The 21,406-nt window shown below is 55.5% G+C and overlaps 1 protein-coding gene across 2 annotated transcripts; it reads right to left on the bottom strand.

Annotated features, from left to right (window-relative positions):
- Window positions 1-3,232: 3,232 nt before the first annotated feature.
- Window positions 3,233-20,684, bottom strand: ZNF395 (zinc finger protein 395). Of its 2 annotated transcripts, none has more exons than XM_069850680.1 (10): window positions 20,550-20,684; window positions 15,043-15,301; window positions 12,128-12,357; window positions 11,664-11,776; window positions 10,702-10,937; window positions 10,490-10,590; window positions 9,112-9,376; window positions 7,945-8,037; window positions 7,622-7,725; window positions 3,233-6,845 (listed from the first exon to the last, which is right to left on the bottom strand). In XM_069850680.1, exons 1-10 carry the CDS (start codon window positions 20,651-20,653, stop codon window positions 6,734-6,736), a joined length of 1,617 nt encoding a protein of 538 aa, XP_069706781.1. In that variant the 5' UTR covers window positions 20,654-20,684; the 3' UTR covers window positions 3,233-6,733. The 2 variants fall into 2 exon arrangements, with proteins under 2 accessions (XP_069706781.1, XP_069706782.1); XM_069850681.1 differs by lacking the exon at window positions 20,550-20,684 and adding an exon at window positions 17,058-17,155.
- Between the last annotated feature and the right edge of the window lie 722 nt (window positions 20,685-21,406).

The raw sequence follows: 21,406 nt of genomic DNA, 5'->3' as shown, positions 1-21,406 counted from the left end.
CCAAGAAAGGCATTGAGGGGCTGGAGCACGTCCAGAGAAGCGGAATAGAGCTGGGGAACGGGCTGGAGCCCAGGGGTTCTGGGAGCAGCCGAGGGCCCTGGGCGTATTTAGTGTGGAGAAGAGGAGCCTGAGGGGAGACCTCATCACTCTCTGCAGGTCCTGGAAAGGAGGTTGTTGCCAGGTGGGTGCTGGTCTTTGTTCCCAAGGAAGAAGTGAGAGGATGAGAGGAAATGGCCTCAAGTTGCACCAGGAGGGGTTTAGATTGGATATTGGGAACAATTTCTTCCCTGAAAGAGTGGTGAAGCCCTGGCAGAGGCTGCCCAGGGTCGTGGTGGAGTCTCCATCCCTGGAGAGGATCAAAATTTGTGTGACACGGCGGGACACAGTTCAGTCAGCACAGAGGGGTTGGGCTTATGGTTGGACTGGATGCACTTAGAGGTTTTTTCCCAACCTTAATGATTCTATGGTTTTGGGGGATGGCAAAAATCCCCTCTTGCCAGGCTTTTGGAGAGCTGCTGGGTGGTTGGTTCTGTCGCGCACATGTCCTGCAGGGAAAATGAGACAGATCTGGGGATCGTTTCATCAGGAAAAAAGAATTTTAAAGTTTAAGAGAGAGAAGAAGTTTCTGTCCGGCTCCGTCACGCCCAGACCCTTTTCCACTGGGATAATGAATGCTCCAGCGCCCACAGCTCCCCAGCCTCTACAGTCTTGCTGGAAATTTGGGGCTTCACCTCTCTTTTGAGGATTTGGGGAGAGGAACCCAAACCAGCCTTGGTGCTGTGGATGGTGGCAGAGGGGCAGGGATGTGCCCCAATGTTCCCAGTTGGAGCCCAGTTTGCAGACTGGCAGCGCCGGCTCCTGCTTTGCGCCAGTTTGCTGGAATTTGGCAATTAAAAAATTAATCGGGGAGGACTTAGCTTGGCAGGAGCGGTTGTTGTGCCCATGGTGAAGTTTGAGCGGATGTCTCTGAGCTCTGCAGCAGGACAGGTCGGGCTCAGGCATAGAATCACAGAATGATAGAATAACCAGGTTGGAAGAGACCCACCGGATCATCGAGTCCAACCGTTCCCATCAAACACTAAACCATGTCCCTCAGCACCTCATCCATCTGTGCCTTAAACACCTCCAGGGAAGGTGACTCAACCCCCTCCCTGGGCAGCCTCTGCCAGTGCCCAGTGACCCTTTCTGTGAAGAATTTTTTCCTAATGTCCAGCCTAAACCTCCCCTGGTGGAGCTTGAGGCCATTCCCTCTTGTCCTGTCCCCTGTCACTTGGGAGAAGAGCCCAGCTCCCTCCTCTCTACAACCTCCTTTCAGGTAGTTGGAGAGAGCAATGAGGTCTCCCCTCAGCCTCCTCTTCTCCAGGCTAAACACCCCCAGCTCTCTCAGCCGCTCCTCATAAGGCCTGTTCTCCAGCCCCCTCACCAGCTTTGTTGCTCTTCTCTGGACTCGCTCCAGAGCCTCAACATCCTTCTTGTGGTGGAGCAAGCCGTAGCCCTGCAGAAACTGCAGGAATTGCAGCAGTTCAGTGTTCCCAGGATTCTTTCTCCTTTCCTACATAAGGGAGGCATCACTCCCCTTCACAGCCCCATTCTGTTCTCCGTCCCCCCAAATCCTTCCTCTCTCTTCTTCCATCCTTTTTTTCCCCTTTTCCAGCTCTTTTTTTTGCCTCAACATGCACAAAAAAATATAAAATTATCCACAATTATCAATAATTTCTATGCAAAACTATCCCTTCTGTATAGAAAGGGAGGGGGTTGAGTCACCTTCCCTGGAGGTGTTTAAGGGACGGGTGGACGAGGTGCTGAGGGACATGGTTTAGTGATTGATGGGAATGGTTGGACTCGATGATCCGATGGGTCTTTTCCAACCTGGTGATTCTATGATTCTATGAAATGCAGCTTCTCTGCTCAATGTTCGACTCATGGTGAGGGAGGGCTCTGGCTGGTAAGACTGCTAAGTCTCCTGATTAAAGAACAGCCAGGCTTAGCACATATTAATGTAGATTCCAGGTTAAAAATGGGATGAATTCAGGGTTTTGAGGGAAAAAAACAACAAAAAGAAGGAAGCACGGCACCTGCAGCCGGTGGAGGAGCCGCGCTGCCAGCATCAGGCAGACACTGCTATCTAGTGGTGCCAGGAATGGTTGTGCCAAGGGCCTTCCTGAGCTTCTGGCAGGGAAAGCTTTGGAGAAAGGGCTCCTGTCTCCGTTCTGGCACCTCCGGGACCTGGTCTGGAAATACAAAGTAAAGCCTTTGACACCATTTCTTACCTGGGTCTAGTTGTGTTCCATGTCTTTAATAATGACCTGGATGAGTGCACCCTTAGTAAGTTCATGGATGACACGAAGCTGGGTGGAAGGGTCGATCTGCTGGAGGGTCAGGAGACTCCAAAGGGATCTGGACAGGTTGGATACATGGGTTGAGACCAACGGGATGGGATTCATCAAGGCCAAGTGCCAGGTCCTTCACTTGGGACACAAGAACTCCATGCAGCGCTCCAGGCTTGGGGAAGAGTGGCTGGAAAGCTGCCCAGAGGAAAAGTACTTGGGGATATTGGTCAACATCAGCTGAACATGAGCCAGCAGTGGCCCAGGTGGCCAAGAAGGCCAACAGCATCCTGGCTTGGATCAGCCATGGGGTGGCCAGCAGGAGCAGGGAAGGGATCATCCCCCTGCATCTGGCACTGGTGAGGCTGCACCTCAAATCTTGGTTTCAGTTTTGGGTCTCTCACTCCAAGAAAGACCTTGAGGGGCTGGAGCATGTCTGGAGAAGGGGAACAGAGCTGGGGAAGAGTCTGGAGAATAAGTGTTACGAGAGGCAGTTGAGGGACCTGGGGTTGCTTAGCTTGGAGAAAAGGAGGCTGAGGGGCGACCTCATCGCTGTCTACAACTGCCTGAAAGGAGGTTGGAGCCAGGTAAGTGCTGGTCTCTTCTCCCAGGTGACAGACAATAGGATAAGAGGAAATGGTCTCAAGCTGCGCCAGGGCAGGTTCAGATTGGACATTAGGAAAACGTTCTCTGCCAAAAGGGTTCTCAGGCGCTGGCAGAGGCTGCCCAGGGAGGTGGTGGACTCTCCATCCCTGGACGGATTTAAAAGACGGGCAGATGAGGTGCTCAGGGATCTGGTTTAGTAGTGGACAGGTATGGTTGGACTTGATGACCTCAAAGGTCTTTTCCAACCAAAAGATTCTACGATTCTATGACAAGGTGGAGCCAGCGAACTACCAGGCAAATTTTCTTTTTATTTCTTATAAAATATATTTTCATATTGCTGCTGTAAAAATTACATTTCACATTTGTATTTTAATTCTTTAACCTTTTTTTTTCCTCTTTTGTTTGCTTTTTTTTTTAACAATAAAAATAATACTTGGAAGACAGCTGAGAAAAGCTCCAAGACAACAGAAAATTCACTTGATACAGCACAGTCTCTGGGCGGCCGGTGGCCCCACGGGGGCACGGCCGCGGTGACGAGTGTCCCCAGCCCTTTCCCAGTCCCAATACCTCCGTAAAATCTCCTTCCAATGGCACTGGGATCACCCTATGCTAAACCAACTGCCCCCCACCGGCAGTGGTGTCCTGGCTGGAAAGCGGGGAGCAGCCTCTCATTAATTAGTGCCTGATTAAGAGGTTCCTATATACATACACAGACATGCTCCAGGAGACAGCCTGATGGATAAGGGAAAACTCTCCAAGCTGGATTTACAGGTTGGGGTTACCCACGGCTGGGGCTGAAGAGGTGAGACCAGGGATACTAGTGTCAGGAGGAAAAGTCCAACAGCCAGGAGGCAGCTGGAAGGGAGTTAAAAAATAATAGGAGGGGGAAGTAACAGGGAAAGGGGCAAAAATTCTATATCCAGTGCCAGCTGATCTGACAGATGTGGCGGATGCCTGCTGTCACCTCTGGAAAAACACGCAGTTTTTGCTTTTAAAAAGTGTAAAAATTGCAAAATACTCCCAAACCAGAAGGAAAAAACCCACCCCACCCTGCACCAGTTTCTCCGTTAAAAATGGAAAAGAGCCATGAACACAAGGACAATTTTGTCCTGTTAAATCTGCACCGCAAAAGTTGTTGGAAAAGAAGCTACACACACCTCCTGACTCCCCACAAAACAACCTGGCATAAAATATTTTTACAGGAGATGACCCCTGCCGGCTGCCAGACAGTAAGTGCTGTGTGCTTGCAGGAGGAGGTGGCACCTTGAGGGGCAGTGGGGGCTGCACCCCCCATATTTGCCAGCAGAATAGGTCCAGTGATGCCTTTTTTTTTTTATATTTTTTTTTTCATATAAAAAAGCATCTTTAACAGAAAAGCCAAAATTTTTGCTTCATTTTCCAGACACCCAAGCTCCCACCAGTGAAAACCCTCTATGCCTGGAAGGGCTGGGGTGCCTGATGCTACGTCCTGGGTCTGAGGGGATGAAGTCTCCAAGCCGGGGTGATGCTGCACCCCGATGTCGCCCCTGGATGGCTTGTTTGACATTTCCTGAGTGATTTTGCTGGGAGCAGAGTTGTGTCCGGCCAGTGCTGGCGCAGATCTGGCCCTGGCTGGGGCAGAAAGGGCATAAAAAGTAAAGAGGTAAACTCTCCGGTCCTGCCTGTGTGTCTCCGAGCTGCGGGGCAAAGGCACAAGGGCTGAGGAAAGCACAAATCCACCTATTTGGTTTTTTTTTCCTGCCATGCTCTGGGGGCTGCTTTGAGCCGGGCTTTGGAAAAGGAAAATGTGTGACTGATCCAAGAGCCACCTTCACCTCTGGCATCACTAAAAACCTGCCTGCACCGCAGCACCACAGGGCCCTTCCCAAAAGGAAAAATACACCGAGCTCCGGGGATGCAGGATGGATGTCACCAGCTCAGCTATTTGGACACCGGAGAGCAGCAAAGGCGCAGGGTCTTTTTAATTAAAAAAAAAAATAATCTATTTTTGAGTAGTGCAACCACCCCCTCCGCCCCCGCAATGATTGTTAGCAGAGCTGTGGATGCGGAGCTCCACCCTGCGACGCACTTTGGGAAGTCATTCTTGCCATAAAACACTCAACCTAGGAACTGCACAGAGTCTCCAACACTGGTGGGAGAGGGAAAAAGCTTGTCCCGACGTTTTGCTCCTAACACCAGGGATGGGAACTTGAGCAAGTGGCTCTCCAGGAGCCTCTTCCCTCCCAGGGAATTTGAGGCAGGCCAGCCAGACCCAGCCAGAGATTTAATCCCGAGGGCTCGCACCCTGCCTAGGGAGTTGTGCTCCTGCTTTCCAAAGTTTGCATCCACCAGCTGGATAGCAGAGAGCAGATCAGGTTGCAGGATGAGAGACTGTTCATATGTACAAAATTACAAACGAACAACAACAAAAAACATACCCAAACACGTTGACAAGCACCGTAACACATACATAGGTATCAACCCGCTTTGCCTGCCTACCCAAACCCAACAACGGGGCTCACATCAATCCAGGAGCAATATCAGACTCTCCCAGCCACCTGATTCATTTTCATAGGGAAAGCCGAGTCTTAAAAGCACCCCGGGCGCAGGCCGCGTGCAGGGATTGCTCTCGGCTCGAAGGCTGCGGGTTATGGCCCATGATTATCAAAAACGCAGCAGAAAAGTAATGCAAATCCGAATCCCAGTGAGGGAGAAAGCCAACTGGGCAATCCAGCTCTCTGGCTGCATACATCCCAGCCCGACAGCAAGCGCAACGTCTCACCAGCGATGCTGGGGTACGTGGGACCGCCGCCACGGTGACAGGAAAGCAGCAGCAATCCAGGCTGGGAGAATCCAGGTTTTAAAGGATGGAAGTCAGGAAACTGACTCCCAACAGGCTCTGTGGGATCTGAAAGCAAATACTGAAGTGTTTTGCTGAACTGTGGCCGGACAGGGATGCTAAGGGAAAGCCGTTCCCAGTCCTCCAAGCTGCATTTACAGGTGGAACTATTAATTACAAAATAAAACTGCTCAGACTGGTTTGGAAAGCCACAGCGAGGGCCACAATGTAGGTATTTCAGGGAGCTAAGAAGACCTACAAAGCCTGAAAAAAGAACAACACCAGGTTTTGCCTTAAAATTCCTCATAGTTTTCCTGATTAAGATGTTTTTGAGGTTTTTCTCCCCCAAAAAGCCTCCAAAACCGATGCAATGAAACTGATCAGAGGAACACATAAGTTCAGGCTAATGCTGTGATGTGACATGAGCAAAGATGACATCCAGGCAGGGAGAGAAACCTCCAAGTCCTGCCTCGAGACCCACTCCTGCCTTGCCTGTGGCAATCCAACAGGATTTCTTTTTTAAAGCTGTGTCACCAACCCCCTCCCTTAAAGGATACGTGGGATTTGCACTTTCTAGGTAGTCAAAGGAGAGGGGAAGCTGCCTCAATGCCTCACCCAGTCACACTGTGATGGTTTGGGAGATTTTAGGGCTGATCTGGGAAATGCAGGAAGCTCTTTGGTCCCCAAATCGCCTACAATCTCCCCTGAACCCCGAGGCACCGGCATCCTTCCCTCCCAGCTTTTACCAAACAAAGGGAGATATTCTTTTAAAAAAAAGAAAGAACTTGGAAAAGAGGTCTTTACAAAAAGAGCAAACCCAGCAGCTGTACAATATACAGGAGGAGGAGGAATTTACACGCAGCTCTGGAGGTGTCTTCTGGGGTCACAGAAGGTACCTCCAAGGTCCCTGGTTGCAGCAGTGAGGGACTCCGGTGCTCCGCGGGCAGGAGCAGGGGAGGGACGCGGCACTGCAGTGCTGCGCTCAGTCCAGGAAGCGCTGGCAAGCTTTTTTCCACCGGCAGGCTGTGCACCACTGGTCCCGGTGCTCAATGCCGTACACCTTACGGCACTTCTTGGCTTCACCACGGACCTTCCTGCAAAAGGGGAAGAGGGAAAAATAACATTTATTCACTCGTCGCAGAACAAAATCATGAAGGTTGGAAAAGATTTCTAGATTCATCCAGCCCAATCCCACAGTTCCTACTAAACCCTGTCCCAAAGCGCCATGGCAACATGGTTTTTGTATCCCTCCAGGGACGAGGACTCCACCACTGCCCTGGGCAGCCTCTGCCAAGGACTCATTACTCTTACAGTAAAGACATTGTTCCTAATATCCTACCTCAACTGCCCCTGGAGCAACTTATCCTATCCCCTGTTACTTGGGAGAAGAGATCAGCACCCACCTAGCTCCAACATCCTCTCCAGGAGCTGCAGAGAGCGATGAGGTTTCCTCTTCTCCACACTAAACAACCCCTGGGCTCCAGACCCTTCCCCAACTCTGTTCCCCTTCTCCAGACACACTCCAGCCCCTCAACTCCAGCCTTTCCTGGCGTGAGGGGCCCAAAACTGAACCCCGGATTTGAGATGCGGCCTCACAAGCACCAAGTGCAGAAGGACAATCCCTTCCCTACTCCTGCTGGCCACCTCATGGCTGATCCAAGCCAGGATGCTGCTGGCCTTCTTGGCCACCTGAGCCGCTGTTGACCACCATTCCTGGGGCCTTTTTCTTTGGGCAGCTTTCCAGCCACTCTTGCCCAAGCCGTGTATCTAATGGAAAGGCCCCATAATGACAGCCCAGCATCGTTCTGATGCAGCTCAGCAGAGCTGACAGGCTCCACCTCTGCTTCCCTCCAGCCCACAGGATCCCTACCTGCTGCTGATGGACACCCTGGGCGGAGAGGAGACAATCAGGTGGGACTTGAGCATCGGCGTTGGTGGTTGGGGTTCACTGAAGCTGAGCGACCGGCTCCTCACCTGTGGAAAATCAGGTGTCAAAAGGCAAATGGGAGGATGCAGTCTCTCGCCAGCCCACACAGCCCCTGGGACTGCAACAGGGAAGCGGGAGACACGAGTGCCTCAGCTCACAAATCTGGATGTTTAAAGCAGGGAGTGAGAAAGCAGAGGTGAGGTCCCCTCCATCCCCAGCACAACGCTGCATCGCTAAAGGACAAGGGAAACGCACGCAGGACTCACCGGGGACAGGGACGGGAGAGTTGAGGTGGCAGTAGCCCAGCTGATGCTGGTGAAGATGTGGGGGGACACTGGAATTTGTATGGAGGGCAATGCCTGTGGGGGAAAAGAGGAGTCAGCGTTAGCCCCGGGAGCACCAGGGTGGGATGGAAATCCCTGCGCAGCCATTCCTCCAGCATAGGATCCTGCTAACACGGGGCATGGCACAGCAGCCTCTTCACTCCCGCAATTGCTTTTGGTTGCAACACTAAACCACATGTACCATCCTAGAATCATAGAATCACTAGGTTGGAAAAGACCTTAGCGATCATTATCTCCAACCGTACCTGTCTACGACTAAATCATGTCCTCTAACACCTCATCTATCCACCTTTTAAAGACCTCCAGGGATGGGAACTCAACCACCTCCCCGGGCAGCCTCTGCCAGTGCTTGAGAACCCTTTCTGTGAAGAATTTTTTCCTAATGTCCAATCTGAACGCCCCCTGACACAGCTTGACATGATTCCTTCTTGTCCCATCACCCATCATCTGGTCTGTATATAGGTATTTTTGCACCTTTTCACAGAGGCTTTCTGCTTCTAAACGATGTCACATTCATTCCTCGGGATCGGAATGGATATACATGAAACTTATGGATCCGTATGCCCTGTCCCTGTACTAGTTTGCAGCTCCAGAACAATGCTCGGCTCTCAGGCAGGCCCTGGGACAAAAACAACTGGTCCAGGGTGCCCATGGGGCCACTGCTCCGAGTCTCCAGGTTTCCTGGGCCTCAAAAGCCCATGTCCCGGAGTGCATGCAGCGGGAGACGTGCAGGATCCAGCACGGCTGCATTCCAGCCCGCGTTATCTGCCAGCAGCAGGGCGTGTTGCATACCAGCATGGGGTAATTGCATGGGAGCAGAGGCCGGCGGTTCCCCCTCGGCCCAGGGAACGGCTGCAGAAGGAGCACACGGGGTCCCCCTAACCAGGCGTTAACGGAGCTGTTTGCTCAGAGGCTGGAAGACAGCCAGGCAGGGAAGTGTCACACCGGTACCGAAGCTTCTCTGTGCTGCGGGGCGGAAATAAAACATCCCTGCCGCAGCGGGAACTCGCAGAGCAAACCAGATCACAACGTGCTCCCTGGCGAGATTTTTGGGAGGTGACCCGGCCCCAGGAGATGCCACCAGCTCACCTGGTAGGCATGATCCGCCTGGATGTGCCAGAAGGAGCTGGGGGCAGACTGGCTCAGGGCACTGCTGGCCAGGGTGGGCTCCAGCACCGGCTGCTCCACGAGCAGCGCCTCTGGCTTTGCCAGGGCTTGCTGGATGATGATGGGGGCAGACGCGGATGTGGGGCTGGTGGCGGTGGCCGCCTCCGGCGCTGGCTCTTCCTTCACCTGCACTTCGGTGTAGTAGAAATCCTCCTCCCGTTTCCGCTGGTCAGAGTCTGCACCATCCCTGCCAGAGAGGAAAGAGGGTGAAAAGGCGGCCTCGTTGCCATCAGGGCGATCAGCCCCTGACTTCCCAGGGCGAGAGCAATTCTGCCCTGCGAGGCAAAGCAGCTCCGCTCCCGGGTTCCAAAGCATCAACAACAGCCACTGTCCCTGCAGCAGCACTTCGCACTTCCTAGGAAGATCAATACGTCTTCCAGGGCCTTTAAAAACACTGCCACATTGACTGAATGCCACTGAAAATCCCCTGCTCATTTCTAATCGAGTTCACTTAGCACAGCTGTGGACAGAGCCCTGCAGTTTACCCAGCAGGAAACAGCCCTGAAGTAATTCTTTTCTTCCCAGTACATTTATCCAGCACTGGATGGCAGTCCAACACTGCCCGCTGCATCGCAACCCTTCTGCCTTTGCGAGGGAGGAGGGGGATAATACACACCAGAAAACGTGGGAAAAAAGCACGAGAAAACTGAGATCGGGGTAAGAAGGGCCACAAGAGGAGACCAAAGCAAAGCTGATCCTACATCCTCACCGCTTTGGTTTTGGGGGAGATTCACAAGAGATCAGCACAAAGCAAAGCAAACTGCTGAAGGGAAGTCTGGGTGTCCATGCCAGCACCGACGGCCGAGCTGGAGCCAGCTGCCGCTGCAGCCGACAGCTTTCAGGCTGCCAGCGCTTGCGAAGTCCAGCCAGGCTGCTGCTTTTCTGCCTCTTCCCAGGAGCCCAGGGCTTGGTGCAACCCGAACCCACCTCGAGTGCAAAATGTACACCCAAGCTGGGCAATCCCAAAGCCCAGACAGGGCTCCCATGCCTCCCAGAAAGCCCTGGGATCCCTGAAGGTGTCGCACAATAGTGGCTTCGGTGACACAGACTGCTCAGCTGAGAGCTGCCAAACTCAGTGTACAAAGGCCATGATCTCCCCTACTGAGAATATTCACTGCAGGAATTACACGTTACACAGCAGGAGGGTGCGCGCCTTCAGCGGTCAAGCAGAGGTCAAGGAGGTTGGATGGGACTTTGAGCAACCTGATCCAGTGGGAGGTGTCCTTGCCCGCAGCAGGGGGGTTGGAACTGGATGGGCTTTAAGGTCCCTTCCATCCCAAACCATTCTGTGTAAACTTACCCAAGGTGCTGGGTCTTGACGTGACGCTTGATGCCAACAATGGAGCGCAGGACCTTGCCGCAGCTTGGCCACAGGCACTTGTACATCACCTTCACCGAGTTCTGGTGGAGACATGGTTCATGTCACCTCCTGCCCAGCAGCAGCGTCCCCTCCACGGGACACCAGCTCAGCTCGAGCCACTGGTGCTGGGACCACCCCCATAGCATCAGTACCTTTCTCTTGCGCGGAGCGGGTTCGTCAAGGAGAAAAGGGTCGGAGTCAGTCTCGAAGCCGTCATCCACTTGGGGGGAGCTCAGGGCCTCGCTGGAGTATTTGGGGCTGCCAGCGGGGTGGGGAGGCGAGGGGGTGGAGATGTCGCTGCCCCCACTCCAGTGCCCGCTGGTGGTGCTGCTGCCGCTGTCCGAGACGTCACCGCTCTCCTTCCAGGGATCGCATGCCACCCGTGAGGCTGCAGGGAAGGGACACACACTGCCACTCTCAGCCTGGGGCTAAACAAACGCCCCCAGGGTAGAACCCAGCCCCGAGGCTGGATAATGTGCAACAGCAGTTTGTCTCCATTTATTTATTTATTTTTAAACTTGGTGAAGGGAAGCCTTTTTGCACCTTTGCCCAGTGCCAGCTCCCAATTATTGGGTTGCTTATCCCTTTTTTCCCCTCCCTAACCTCCTTGGCATCAGCACAATCCCGTGGGCACAGCCGGCACACGGCGAGCAGCCAGCACCAGAGCAGTCACATTTCCCACGCCTGCAGGCAGCTATTTTTATCCCTCCGGCTGCATTTGACTCCTCGAGAATGAAATTGCCTCTAAAAAAAGGAGTGACCGGGTGGTGCTCCCCATGCCGGGACTCCTGTGCGGGGCTCCCCAGACCCCTGGGGTGGCTGCAGAGAGCAGGGTTACCCGCACTGCGCCACCAGGGGTGTCCCAGCTTGCTCGGCTCCAACCGGAGCCGTCACCTGGAGGCTCCACCAGGATCCTGGTGCTGCTTCTCGGCCACCCCCAGCTCAGAGCAGTCCCTCTCCTAGCAGGTATTTGGCACCAGGCAAAGCACCTCTGCAGTGAGCAAGAGCCCTGGCACCTAGATCCAAATGGCATGGTCATGTTTCTCCACATCTTTTTGTTGCAGATGCTGGGTTTCTTAATAAATATATCTGTTTATGTTACATGCACACTCACGGGGGATGCCACTGTCACCAGCGGGAGGGCTCTGCACCACAGGGCTGCAGGAAAGGCTTGTCAGCACCATGGCTGCCACCATCTCGTCCATCTCCACAGCGGCGTCGGCTTTCCTGCACGATGAGGAGATGTGAAACACACAGTGGAAAAGAACAGCCCAGATAGCAACCCTGTGAGCCATCAGGCACCCAACATGCAACAGCAGCACAGGTTCCCCACCACCAGCTCCCCCTATAAACTTTGAGCCATGTCTAAGTCTTTGGGAAGGATGTTTTTCCTCCCCATTTGGAAGAAAATAAATGGAAAATCCCCTTAATCCTACATTTAACCATTCTCTGGATAATCCTGCACTGGGAAGGCAGATATATTGCCGCTCTCTGCTGGTGTAACACCAAGTGCAAGCGCTGCAGGAGCTGCTGGGAGCCCCTCTCCTGCCTGAGATACCACCAGCCAAAAGCACAAACCTCTTGGGTACATCGATACTGCTGGATACGGATCTCTGCAGCACCTCGGCGGGGCCAGGACCACCGGCTGTGGGCAGGGTGGGGGGCTGAAGCGCATCTGCCTGCACGTCCTGTACCCTCCAGCACGCCTGCAAGCCCTGCTCCGGCAGCACCACCTTCACCTGGTCACTCAGCGGGTTGTGCTGCTCCACGAGACCGGTGCACTCCTGCCCGTTGGAGGTGACGAGAACCTGAAAAAGACACGAGGGATGGTTTGTCAGGGCCACCTGCTGTCCCGCTGCTCCCAGGGGATGCCCTGCTGCAGCACAAGCAAGGCTTCACCTGGCACAGGATCCCTCTCCTCCTCATCCTCCGCCCCAGAGGGTTTCGGGACAAAGGCAAAGCTTGTCCTGAAGGGACTGGACTTCAGACACGCCCTGTCACAGCAAATCGGAGGGATGCCAGGACTCATCCCAACCCCATCACCAAGAGATCCGCTCTTCCCAGGCACAAGCTCCTTGACTCCAGCAATCCCAAGCTGAGGGATTTCCTGAGCCAGTATCAGCTACCTCCCTGAGTGTCGTGACTTTGGGTGGACTCTCCTCCAATTAATTTGTCTGCTTCAGCTTTGTTCTCATGCCATCCTGCCGCAAGGACTCCCACAACTATCACACACTCTGGCTAAGTACGTAGACAAAATGATAAAAAGTCAGAGGGACACAGAACAGAGGTTTCCTGGGCAAAGTGATCCTCAATTCACACCCTGCCTCCTTCAGACAAGGAAAGGAGCGGTGCAAACCTCACCTCCTCCTCCTTCCCAGCGTCCCAGCTCCTGATGGACAGTTTCCCATCGCTACCACCCATGATTCTACTTCTGTTAATGGAAATGTAGCTGTGTCAAAACACGCTACATGTGTCTCCGGCTATTTATAGGAACAGGAGTGTCATCCAGAGAAGCTGACACGGAATGGAGAGGTGTACTCGTAACCAGACCAGGGAGGAGCCTGTGGGACCATCTCAGGTGGGACCTTCAGCAGAAACACTAGGGCAGATAAAGCCACCGACAGCCGGACCATGGTTAAAGAGGGACCAACACAAGGATCAGGATGCAGAAAACCCTGACCCTGCTTTCTGAAAACAAGGAGCAAAGCATCTCCATGAACTACACTGGCTCTTCCCCAAACAGTGCATAGCATGAGGAACCAACATCTCCTTTGGGTTCGCAGAGCCACCGGTGCAGGTCCCGGCTGTTGCTGCAAGATGAAGAGATCCCACCACTATTTTTATGCTGTTCCCAGCAGCAAAGCAAGAAAGCAAAATCCTCCAAAGTGGAGCACATAGGAGAAAACAGCTCTCAGTCCTGCGGCTAATAAACACAGGGCAGGAGGAGCCAGGCAACCAAACAAGAGCCTTATTTACACTCCATTTCACAAGCTCTGCCCAGAAAAGCTATTACCGTTCTGCAGGTAGCAGCCAAGAAATGGGCTCTACGTCAGCAGCGCGTGGTTCCCCTTGGACAGTGCTGCTTGGCCAGGGATTAACCGTTCTGGTGGGATCGAGAATGAGCATCATTCCCTACCCCAGCCACATCCTGGCCAAGGCACGGCCCTCCTAAGCATCAGGAGCCCAGGACACAAGAAATGGCAGGATGCGGCAGGACTAAACACCCTTTCTGGATGAGCCATTGCACCTCAGTCTTCCCTAAGAGCTTTCTCACCACAGACACCATAGAATCATGGACTGGTTTGGGTTGGAAAGGATCTTAAAACACACTCAGTTTCAACCCCTGGCCACGGGCAGGGACACCTACCACTGGATCAGGTTGATTAAAGCCTCACCCAGCCTTGGACACCTCCACGGAAGGGGCAGCCACCACTTCTCTGGGCAACCTGAGCCAGGGACTAATCAACCTCACAGCAAACATTTCTTCCTCAGATCTCATCCCAATCTCCCCTCTTTCAGCTTCAAACCATTCCCCCTCATCCTATCCCTGCACTCCTGGATCAAGAGCCCCTCCCCAGCTTTCCTGGAGCCCCTTTCCATACTGGGAGGCTGCTAGAAGGTCTCCCCACAGCCTTCTCTTCTCCAGGTGGAACAATCGAACTCTGTCAGCCTGTCCTCGGACAGGAGGTGCTCTAGCCCCTGGATCATTTTTATGGCCTTCTCTGGGCTCACTCCAGCAGATCCATGTCTCTCCAGTGCTGAGGACTCCAGAACTGGACACAGGGCTCCAGGTGAGGTCTCATGAGAGTGGAGTGGAAGGGGAAAATCGCCCCCTGGCCCTGCAGGTCCCACAGCTTTGAATGCAGCCTAGGGTATGGTTGGCTTTGTGGGCTGCAAGCACCCATTGCTGGCTCACATCCACACAATTGACCCTCAAACTTGTAGAAAAAACCAGCTGCAGACTGAGCTCTGAGATGTTCACATGAGTTAGGGGGAGATAGGGGAAGTTTATGGAAGAGAAGTGCATTGGGAGTCACTAAATGTATAGAAACCATTTCCCATTTCCCTTAGCCTGAAACAACTGGAGAATATTGGAGGAAGCAGCAGGTCTCCTTACCCTCTTCTCTGGAGACTTGCTTTTGGCCAGGATTGGAAGGATCTCCTGGAGGAGATGGATCTCTGCTTGAGCTGCCATGCCGTCAGACAAGTGCATTAACGCCAACACCCACTTAACAGCTCTCAGTAACTACAGATTCCTGCTGCACCTTACATTAGAAGAGGTTTGGAAGTTTTATTCCATCCCAGAACCACCCATAGAATCATAGAATCACCAGGTTGGAAAAGACCCACCGGATCATCGAGTCCAACCATTCCTATCAAACACTAAACCATGCCCCTCAGCACCTCATCCACCCGTCTCTTAAACATCTCCAGGGAAGGTGACATTGGAGCACATCCCACCAGTCAAGGACATCAAGAGCCTCCTTACGTACTTGCTGCCCGTCGTGGAGCTGCTGGTGGCTGGGGCTGGGGAACCTGGGTACCTGGCTGCTCTCCTCCACCGACGGCACGCAGGATCCATCCTCTTGTGGCCCTGTAAGTACGGATGCTCGGCCAAGGTCAGGCTGAAAGCTGGGGATCTGGGTGGCCACCAGCACCCCATCAGCCAGGACACCAGGGGCAGAGACACGGGTGCCTAGCAGGGAGCGCTTCCCCAGGCGCCTGGACAGCACGCTCGCCATCTTCAACACACTGTGGAAGAGAGACACAGGAATGTTACCTCTGGGGAAGGACTATGATGTTCATCAGGTGTCTTCCCACCCGCCACCACCCTAGGAGCCAGGAAAGCAGCTCTCTGCTGCTCCAGCATCCCAACGTGCACGCCCAGGAGCTCAGCCCCCAGGCACCAAGATAACTGGGAGACACTGGGACAGGCTCAGGCTCTTGTCTTTATGGTCATTTCTGAACCCCTCTGGAAGGGGGGGTTAGAAAGAAAGGGATGCATAACCCAAAGGAAATCCTGCAGATGCAGTCAGGACAGCCCTAGGAGTCTATCATACGTCCCTCTCAAGGTGCCACCGGCATGCAGTCCCAATGCCATCACAGCTATTCCTGCCTGTCAGGCTGAAACTCGCTGCTGGCGCTCATCACACGTGAGCTCTAGACTTGGGTCCATACCCAGCGTGGTCCTGCAACAACCTTGCCTGCACCCCGGCAGGGGAAGAAAGTTCTCTGGAAGCAAAAGCCAGCACCACTTCTCAGCTGCTCCCCGATGTTCCCCTTTTGGGACACTCTTGTGCTTTTGGAAGAGGTTCCTCCAAGCTTGCGGCTCATACCTAGCACTCCTAGGGCCCATATGACAATAAAATAGGACAATCTTCCTGCACTGCTTTGTTAGAAAGGGAATAATTTGGAGCATATTTATCCTAAACCACCTCTCTAACTACCCAACACCTATTTTTGCCCCCAGAATAACTACCCTTCCCTGACTCTGCTGGCAAGCCTACTTGCCTGGCTCATTTGTTTAGGTTTGTAGATTTTACTGCTGTTCTAAAATAAACATATGTTTACAGGTTTTCTTATAACCAAGGGACACCCAGGCAGGGGCACAAACGATGCACCCAGCCCTGATAAGCCCAATAGCTCCAGCACTTGCTGTCTTACTCCATCCAGCGGTGTCAGTTGTGTTTTTGCTGGGTGTCTAGGTAGGAATATTGCTTCTCCTGACCCTCCAACTATCCTGGGAAGGGTTACTCCAAACCACGTCCCGCTTCAAAGGACGCCCAAGATTTACAAGCGGTTTTATGAATAACTGTACGCACTCAGCCCCGTCCTCCGCGAGTAGAAAATTAACAGCTATTTAGAAGCCATAAAGAATAGAGCAGGAAGAAAAGGATTGGGGGTGAGACAGATAAGAGGTGTGCCAGGGAGAGCTCCTCGTGCCAGGGCTGCCCGTCTAGCAGAACACACGGCGATTTCGCCGCCATCACCACCTTCCCTCCAGAGCAGGATCAAAGAGCCCGCAGCGGCCAGCTGAACAGAGCCGCTCCCCCAGCTTTCCTCTCAAGGAATACGCAGGAACTGGCAGCATTTGAATCATAGAATAACCAGGTTGGAAGAGACCCACCGGATCATCAAGTCCAACCATTCCTATCAAACACTAAACCATGTCCCTCAGCATCTCGTCCACCTGTGCCTTAAACACCTCCAGGGACGGTGACTCAACCCCTTCCCTGGGCAGCCTGAGCATCACTGGGGATGCTCCGGAGCCCGCTCTATCTGACAATCTCTTTCTTCCACAATGCAACACGTTTTCTGATGAACACAAGTGACCTGGCCAAGTGGCTCTGCTCCCAAAACTCTTATATACCCATTTGAGACTTTATTTCTCATCTGAAAGGAGACCAAAAAGCAGCGGTTTGCCTCAAATCCCTGAGCAAAGCTGCGGGGAAGCCCCTCCACCTCGCCGCAGGAATTAACCACCAGACCACGTTTCCTCCCACATCACCTTAAACCCTCGCTGGTAGATATCCTGGGCACCGGGGTGAGGGAATCGCCCTTCCAAGGGCTCAAGCAGCGACATCAACACCACCACCGCATAGAAAAGGGTACGGAATCTCCGCCATGTCCCCGACGGTTGGCGCACGCTGGTTCCAAGGCAGCGCTTGGCCAGGGGCCAGGTGTGGGAAGGGCAGCACCGAAGGTGGGAGGCTGCTTCTTATTTCCTTCAGGGTTTCGTTTCGCCTTCCTTCCCCCTCCGGCCCAGGGTGGGGGAGCGGGAAGGACGAGAGAGAGAGGCGTGCAACTGCAGCCAGGGGAAGGAAAACCCTCCAAAAGCCAGTTTTTGGTGCCACATCTGCTTCCAGGAGACCCTGGAATGCTGGATCCCACTTCGGTGCTCAGCTCGTAGGCAAGGGTGACACAGCAACCCCAAAAAATCCTTCCCCCCAAGCCCCAAAACACAAAGCAAGAAGAGGAGCGGGAGCTGGGAGAGCGTCAGCGGCGCAGGAGGAGCTGGGAGGCCACAGTGGTGCCGCTGCGAGCCCTCCCAGCTGTTAGCAATCACACGCCGCAGGGGTCAGACCCGGCACAGATCCCAAATTATTTCTTGCTTCAATGCCAGGCGTGTATTTTGCACAGCGTTTTTCCAGCTCTCGCTGGGGAAAAACGTTCAGCCCTTGCGCCTACCGGTGCTGCTGCTGCTGGCTGAGCGAAGCCCAGGTAGAGGTTTCGGGAAAGCAAGCACCTCGTGTAGCAAATGAGGAATACTTCATTTAGCAAGCTGGGAAGGTTGGGGTGCAAAGTGGGAAGGGTGTCCTGGTGCTCATCCCGGCTCCCGTTTGAGCGGGGTTTGCTAGGAGAACACCCGCTCCTGCACCCATGGTGCTGCACAAACTGGACCACCAGCACAAATCCCCTCCTCAAAGAGTCTGTGATTAGAGCACACCCCATTTTTTTCATGGTTTTGGAATAAATTCCCTCAAATCCAGCCTAACTCCTGCCACTGATCAACGCACCGTGGATCAGCAACCCAGATGGCAAAGTCTGCCCTATAAGAGACCCCAAACACAGCAGTAATTGACTGTAAACCTCAATCTTTCGTCTTCTTCCACAGCTCACGGTTTCCAAAAAGCCCCTTCTTATCCCAAAAAGTCCGAAAGCCCTTTACAAACCACACTCCGGCCCCACGCCCACCAGCACATGTGACTGGGAAACAAGCGGTTTGCAAAGCTTGGGTCTTTCTTAATAAAGGCAGCAATAAGGATCTACAGACCCCGCGACGGAGCCAAACCCACCCGCAACGCAACCTACATGGACAATAATAGAGAAGAGGCACTTTGATGAAGATTTTCCTCCTAATCCCACATCGGTGCTCACGGCTTGGGTTACGCCTGTGGACGTGTCACTGCAGGGCTGCATCGCATCCCTGCCAGCAGCACCGGCAATCACAGAATCACCAGGTCGGAAAAGACCTCTGAGATGATCGAGTCCAACCATTCCTAGCTGCCACTAGACCACGTCCCCGAGCAGAAGGCTCAGAGCAGAAGGGAAGGGCTCTGCTGACCCTCACTCAACGCCAGCGCTTGCCGCTCCCGGGCAATACCAGAGAAGACGCCTTCAGAGGATGCCTGCCTGCCTAAAAATGCATTTTCTGGCGCAGGCAGGAACGCCGGCACAGGCAGAGCGACTTCCCCAGGCATCGGTGCGCCGGCAGCCCCGGCAGCGAGGGCAGCCAGGAAGGAAAGGGAGGGAGTTAGCTGCTTTCTGGCAGCGGTGCCGGAGGGAGCGTGACTCGAAGCCTTGGTGCGGGCACTGGCATGAGCGTGCAGCGGGAGACAGGGCACGTGTGCATGTGTGTGTGCATGGCGTGCGTGCCTGCGTGCGTGGCATGCGTGCATGGCATGCGTGTGTGCATGGCATGCGTCCCTGCACGCGTGTGTGTGCATGGCATGCGTCCCTGCATGGCACACGGGGAAGATGGCAGGGAAGGAGGAGAAGGAGGAGGCGTTTGTGTCCAGGCCTGCAGAGGAGGGCGGCACCGGGCAGGGCACGTGTGTGCGGAGCGGGGGACACGCACGGGAAAGGGGGGGGACACACACACGCACCGGGGAAAACCGGGAGGTGGGATGGGAGGCTGGAAACGGGGTTTGCACCGGGGGGGCTGTGCATGCACCGGGTAAAGGGGGTGCACTGGGGGGTTGTGCATGCACTGGGGAGGGGGGTAAAGGGGGTGCACTGGGGAGTTGTGGATGCACCAAGTAGGGGGGTAAAGGGGTTGTACCGGGGAGGGGGGTAACGGGGGTGCACTGGGGGGGCTGTGCATGCACCGGGAGGGGGGTAAAGGGGTTGCATCTAGGGAGGCTGTGCATGCACCGGGGAGTGGGGTAACGGGGGTGCATCTGGGGGGCTGTGCATGCACCAAGTAGGGGGGTAAAGTGGTTACGCTAGGGGGCTTTGCATGCACCGGGGAAGCGGTAACGGGGGTGCACTGGGGGGCTGTGCGTGCACCGAGTAGGGGGGTAAAGTGGTTGCACTGGGAGGCTGTGCATGCACCGGGGAGGGGGTTAAAGGGGTGCACTGGGGTGCTGTGCATGCACCGAGTAGGGGCGTAAAGGGGTTGCACTAGGGGGCTGGGCATGCACCGGGGACGGGGGTAACGGGGGTGCACTGGGAGGCTGTGCATGCACCGGGGAGGGGGGTAACGGGGGTTGCAGTAGGGGGCTGTGCATGCACCGGGGAGGGGGGGGAGGGGGCGCATACGCCGGGTGGGAGGGAGGGAGGGGACTGTAGTGGGGGTGGGAGGCTGTGCACACACTAGGCTGAAGGAATATGGACCGGGAGAGGCACATCCACTGGGTGGGAGGGAAAGGCTTGCACCGGGGGATCCGTGCATGCACCAGGCAGGAGTTGGGGGGGGGCGGGGGGGGGGGGGGGGCAAGCCTCGGGGAAGAGGTTGCACTGAGTGGTAGGGGGGTGCTGTGCATGCAGCACAGGGAGGAACAGGATGCACCGGGGGCAGGAGGGGGCACACACCGTGGGGACAGGACAGGGGCTGCTGCACGCACCGGGCAGCCCCGGGGAGGGGTTGTACCGGTTGGAGACGGGGGGGGGGGGGGGTGGTTTGGGGGTGGACAGACACCACACGCACCGCTCCAGGAGGGGAAGGGGCTGCCCCGCGGCGGGGCGGGGGAGGAGGCCGCTCGCCCCGGGGGGGACACGGCGAGGGGCCGGGGCCGGCTCTTACCTCGGCCGGGCGCCCCGTGCCGGCGCTCCCGTAGGCGCGGCCGGGCTGGAGCGGCGGGCGGGGCGGGGCCGGGCGGGACCCAGCGCTCCCGCGCGCGGGTTCTTTATTAATAGCATTTCTTGGCTTTTTTCCCCCCCTCCTCCTTTCTTTTTTTTTTCTTTTTTTTTTTTCCCCTCTCTCACCCCCGCACCCCGCGCTGCCCGGCTGGGTGGAAGGGGGGGGGGGGGGGTCGCCCGCCGCCGCCCCGCTACTCACGGCGTCCGGAGCCCCGCTGCGCGCCCGCCGCCGGCCGGGTTAAAGCTCCCGGGGCCGGGCTGGTGTAAACAACCTCCCCACATGCTCGGCCCCTTCCTGCGCATTGGCTCCGCCGCCGCCCGCCAGCGCACGCCCCCGCAGCCCGGCCCGGGGGACGCCGCGGGCTGCGAGAGACCCTTCCCCCTCCCCCGGGCTCCCTCCTCTCGCCTCCTGTTCCTCGGACGGGCTCCCCGGCGTCCCCTCCTTCCCTAGGTTTCCCCCCCGTTCCTCCCCCAGGCTCCCTCCGTTCCTCGCCCGGGCTCCCTCCCATCCCCTCCTTCCCCTCATCCTCCCGTCCCCAATTCCTAGACCAGACTCCCCGGCATCCCTCCCTCCCTCCCCCGGGCTTTTTCATATCCCCCCTCCTTCCCTCTCCGGCATCCTTCCCTCCCCCGGGCTCTTTCATATCCCCCTTCCTTCCCTACGTTTCCCCCCCCGGTTCCTCCCCCAGGCTCCCTCCCTCCCATCCCCAATTCCTCGGCCAGGCTCCCCGGCATCCCTCCCTCCCTTCCTCGGGCTCTTCCATGTCCAAGCTTCTTCCCTAGTTTCACACACACCCCCCCCCGCCCCGTTCCTCGCCCAGGCTCCCTCCCATCCCCTCCTTCCCCGCATCCTCCCCAATTCCTCGGCCAGGCTCCCCGGCATCCCTCCCTTCCCCGAGTTCTTTCATATCCCCCTTCCTTCCCTACGTTTCCCCCCTGGTTCCTCGCCCAGGCTTCCTCTGTTCCTCGGCCGGGCTCCCTCCTGTCCCCAGTTTCTCGGCCAGGCTCCCCAGCATCCCTCCCTCCCTCCCCGGGCTCCTTCACATCCTTCCTCCT

Source organism: Phaenicophaeus curvirostris, chromosome 2 (genome assembly GCF_032191515.1).
Source record: "Phaenicophaeus curvirostris isolate KB17595 chromosome 2, BPBGC_Pcur_1.0, whole genome shotgun sequence".
NCBI lineage: Eukaryota > Metazoa > Chordata > Aves > Cuculiformes > Cuculidae > Phaenicophaeus > Phaenicophaeus curvirostris.
This window is presented reverse-complemented; position numbering and strand designations above follow the sequence as displayed.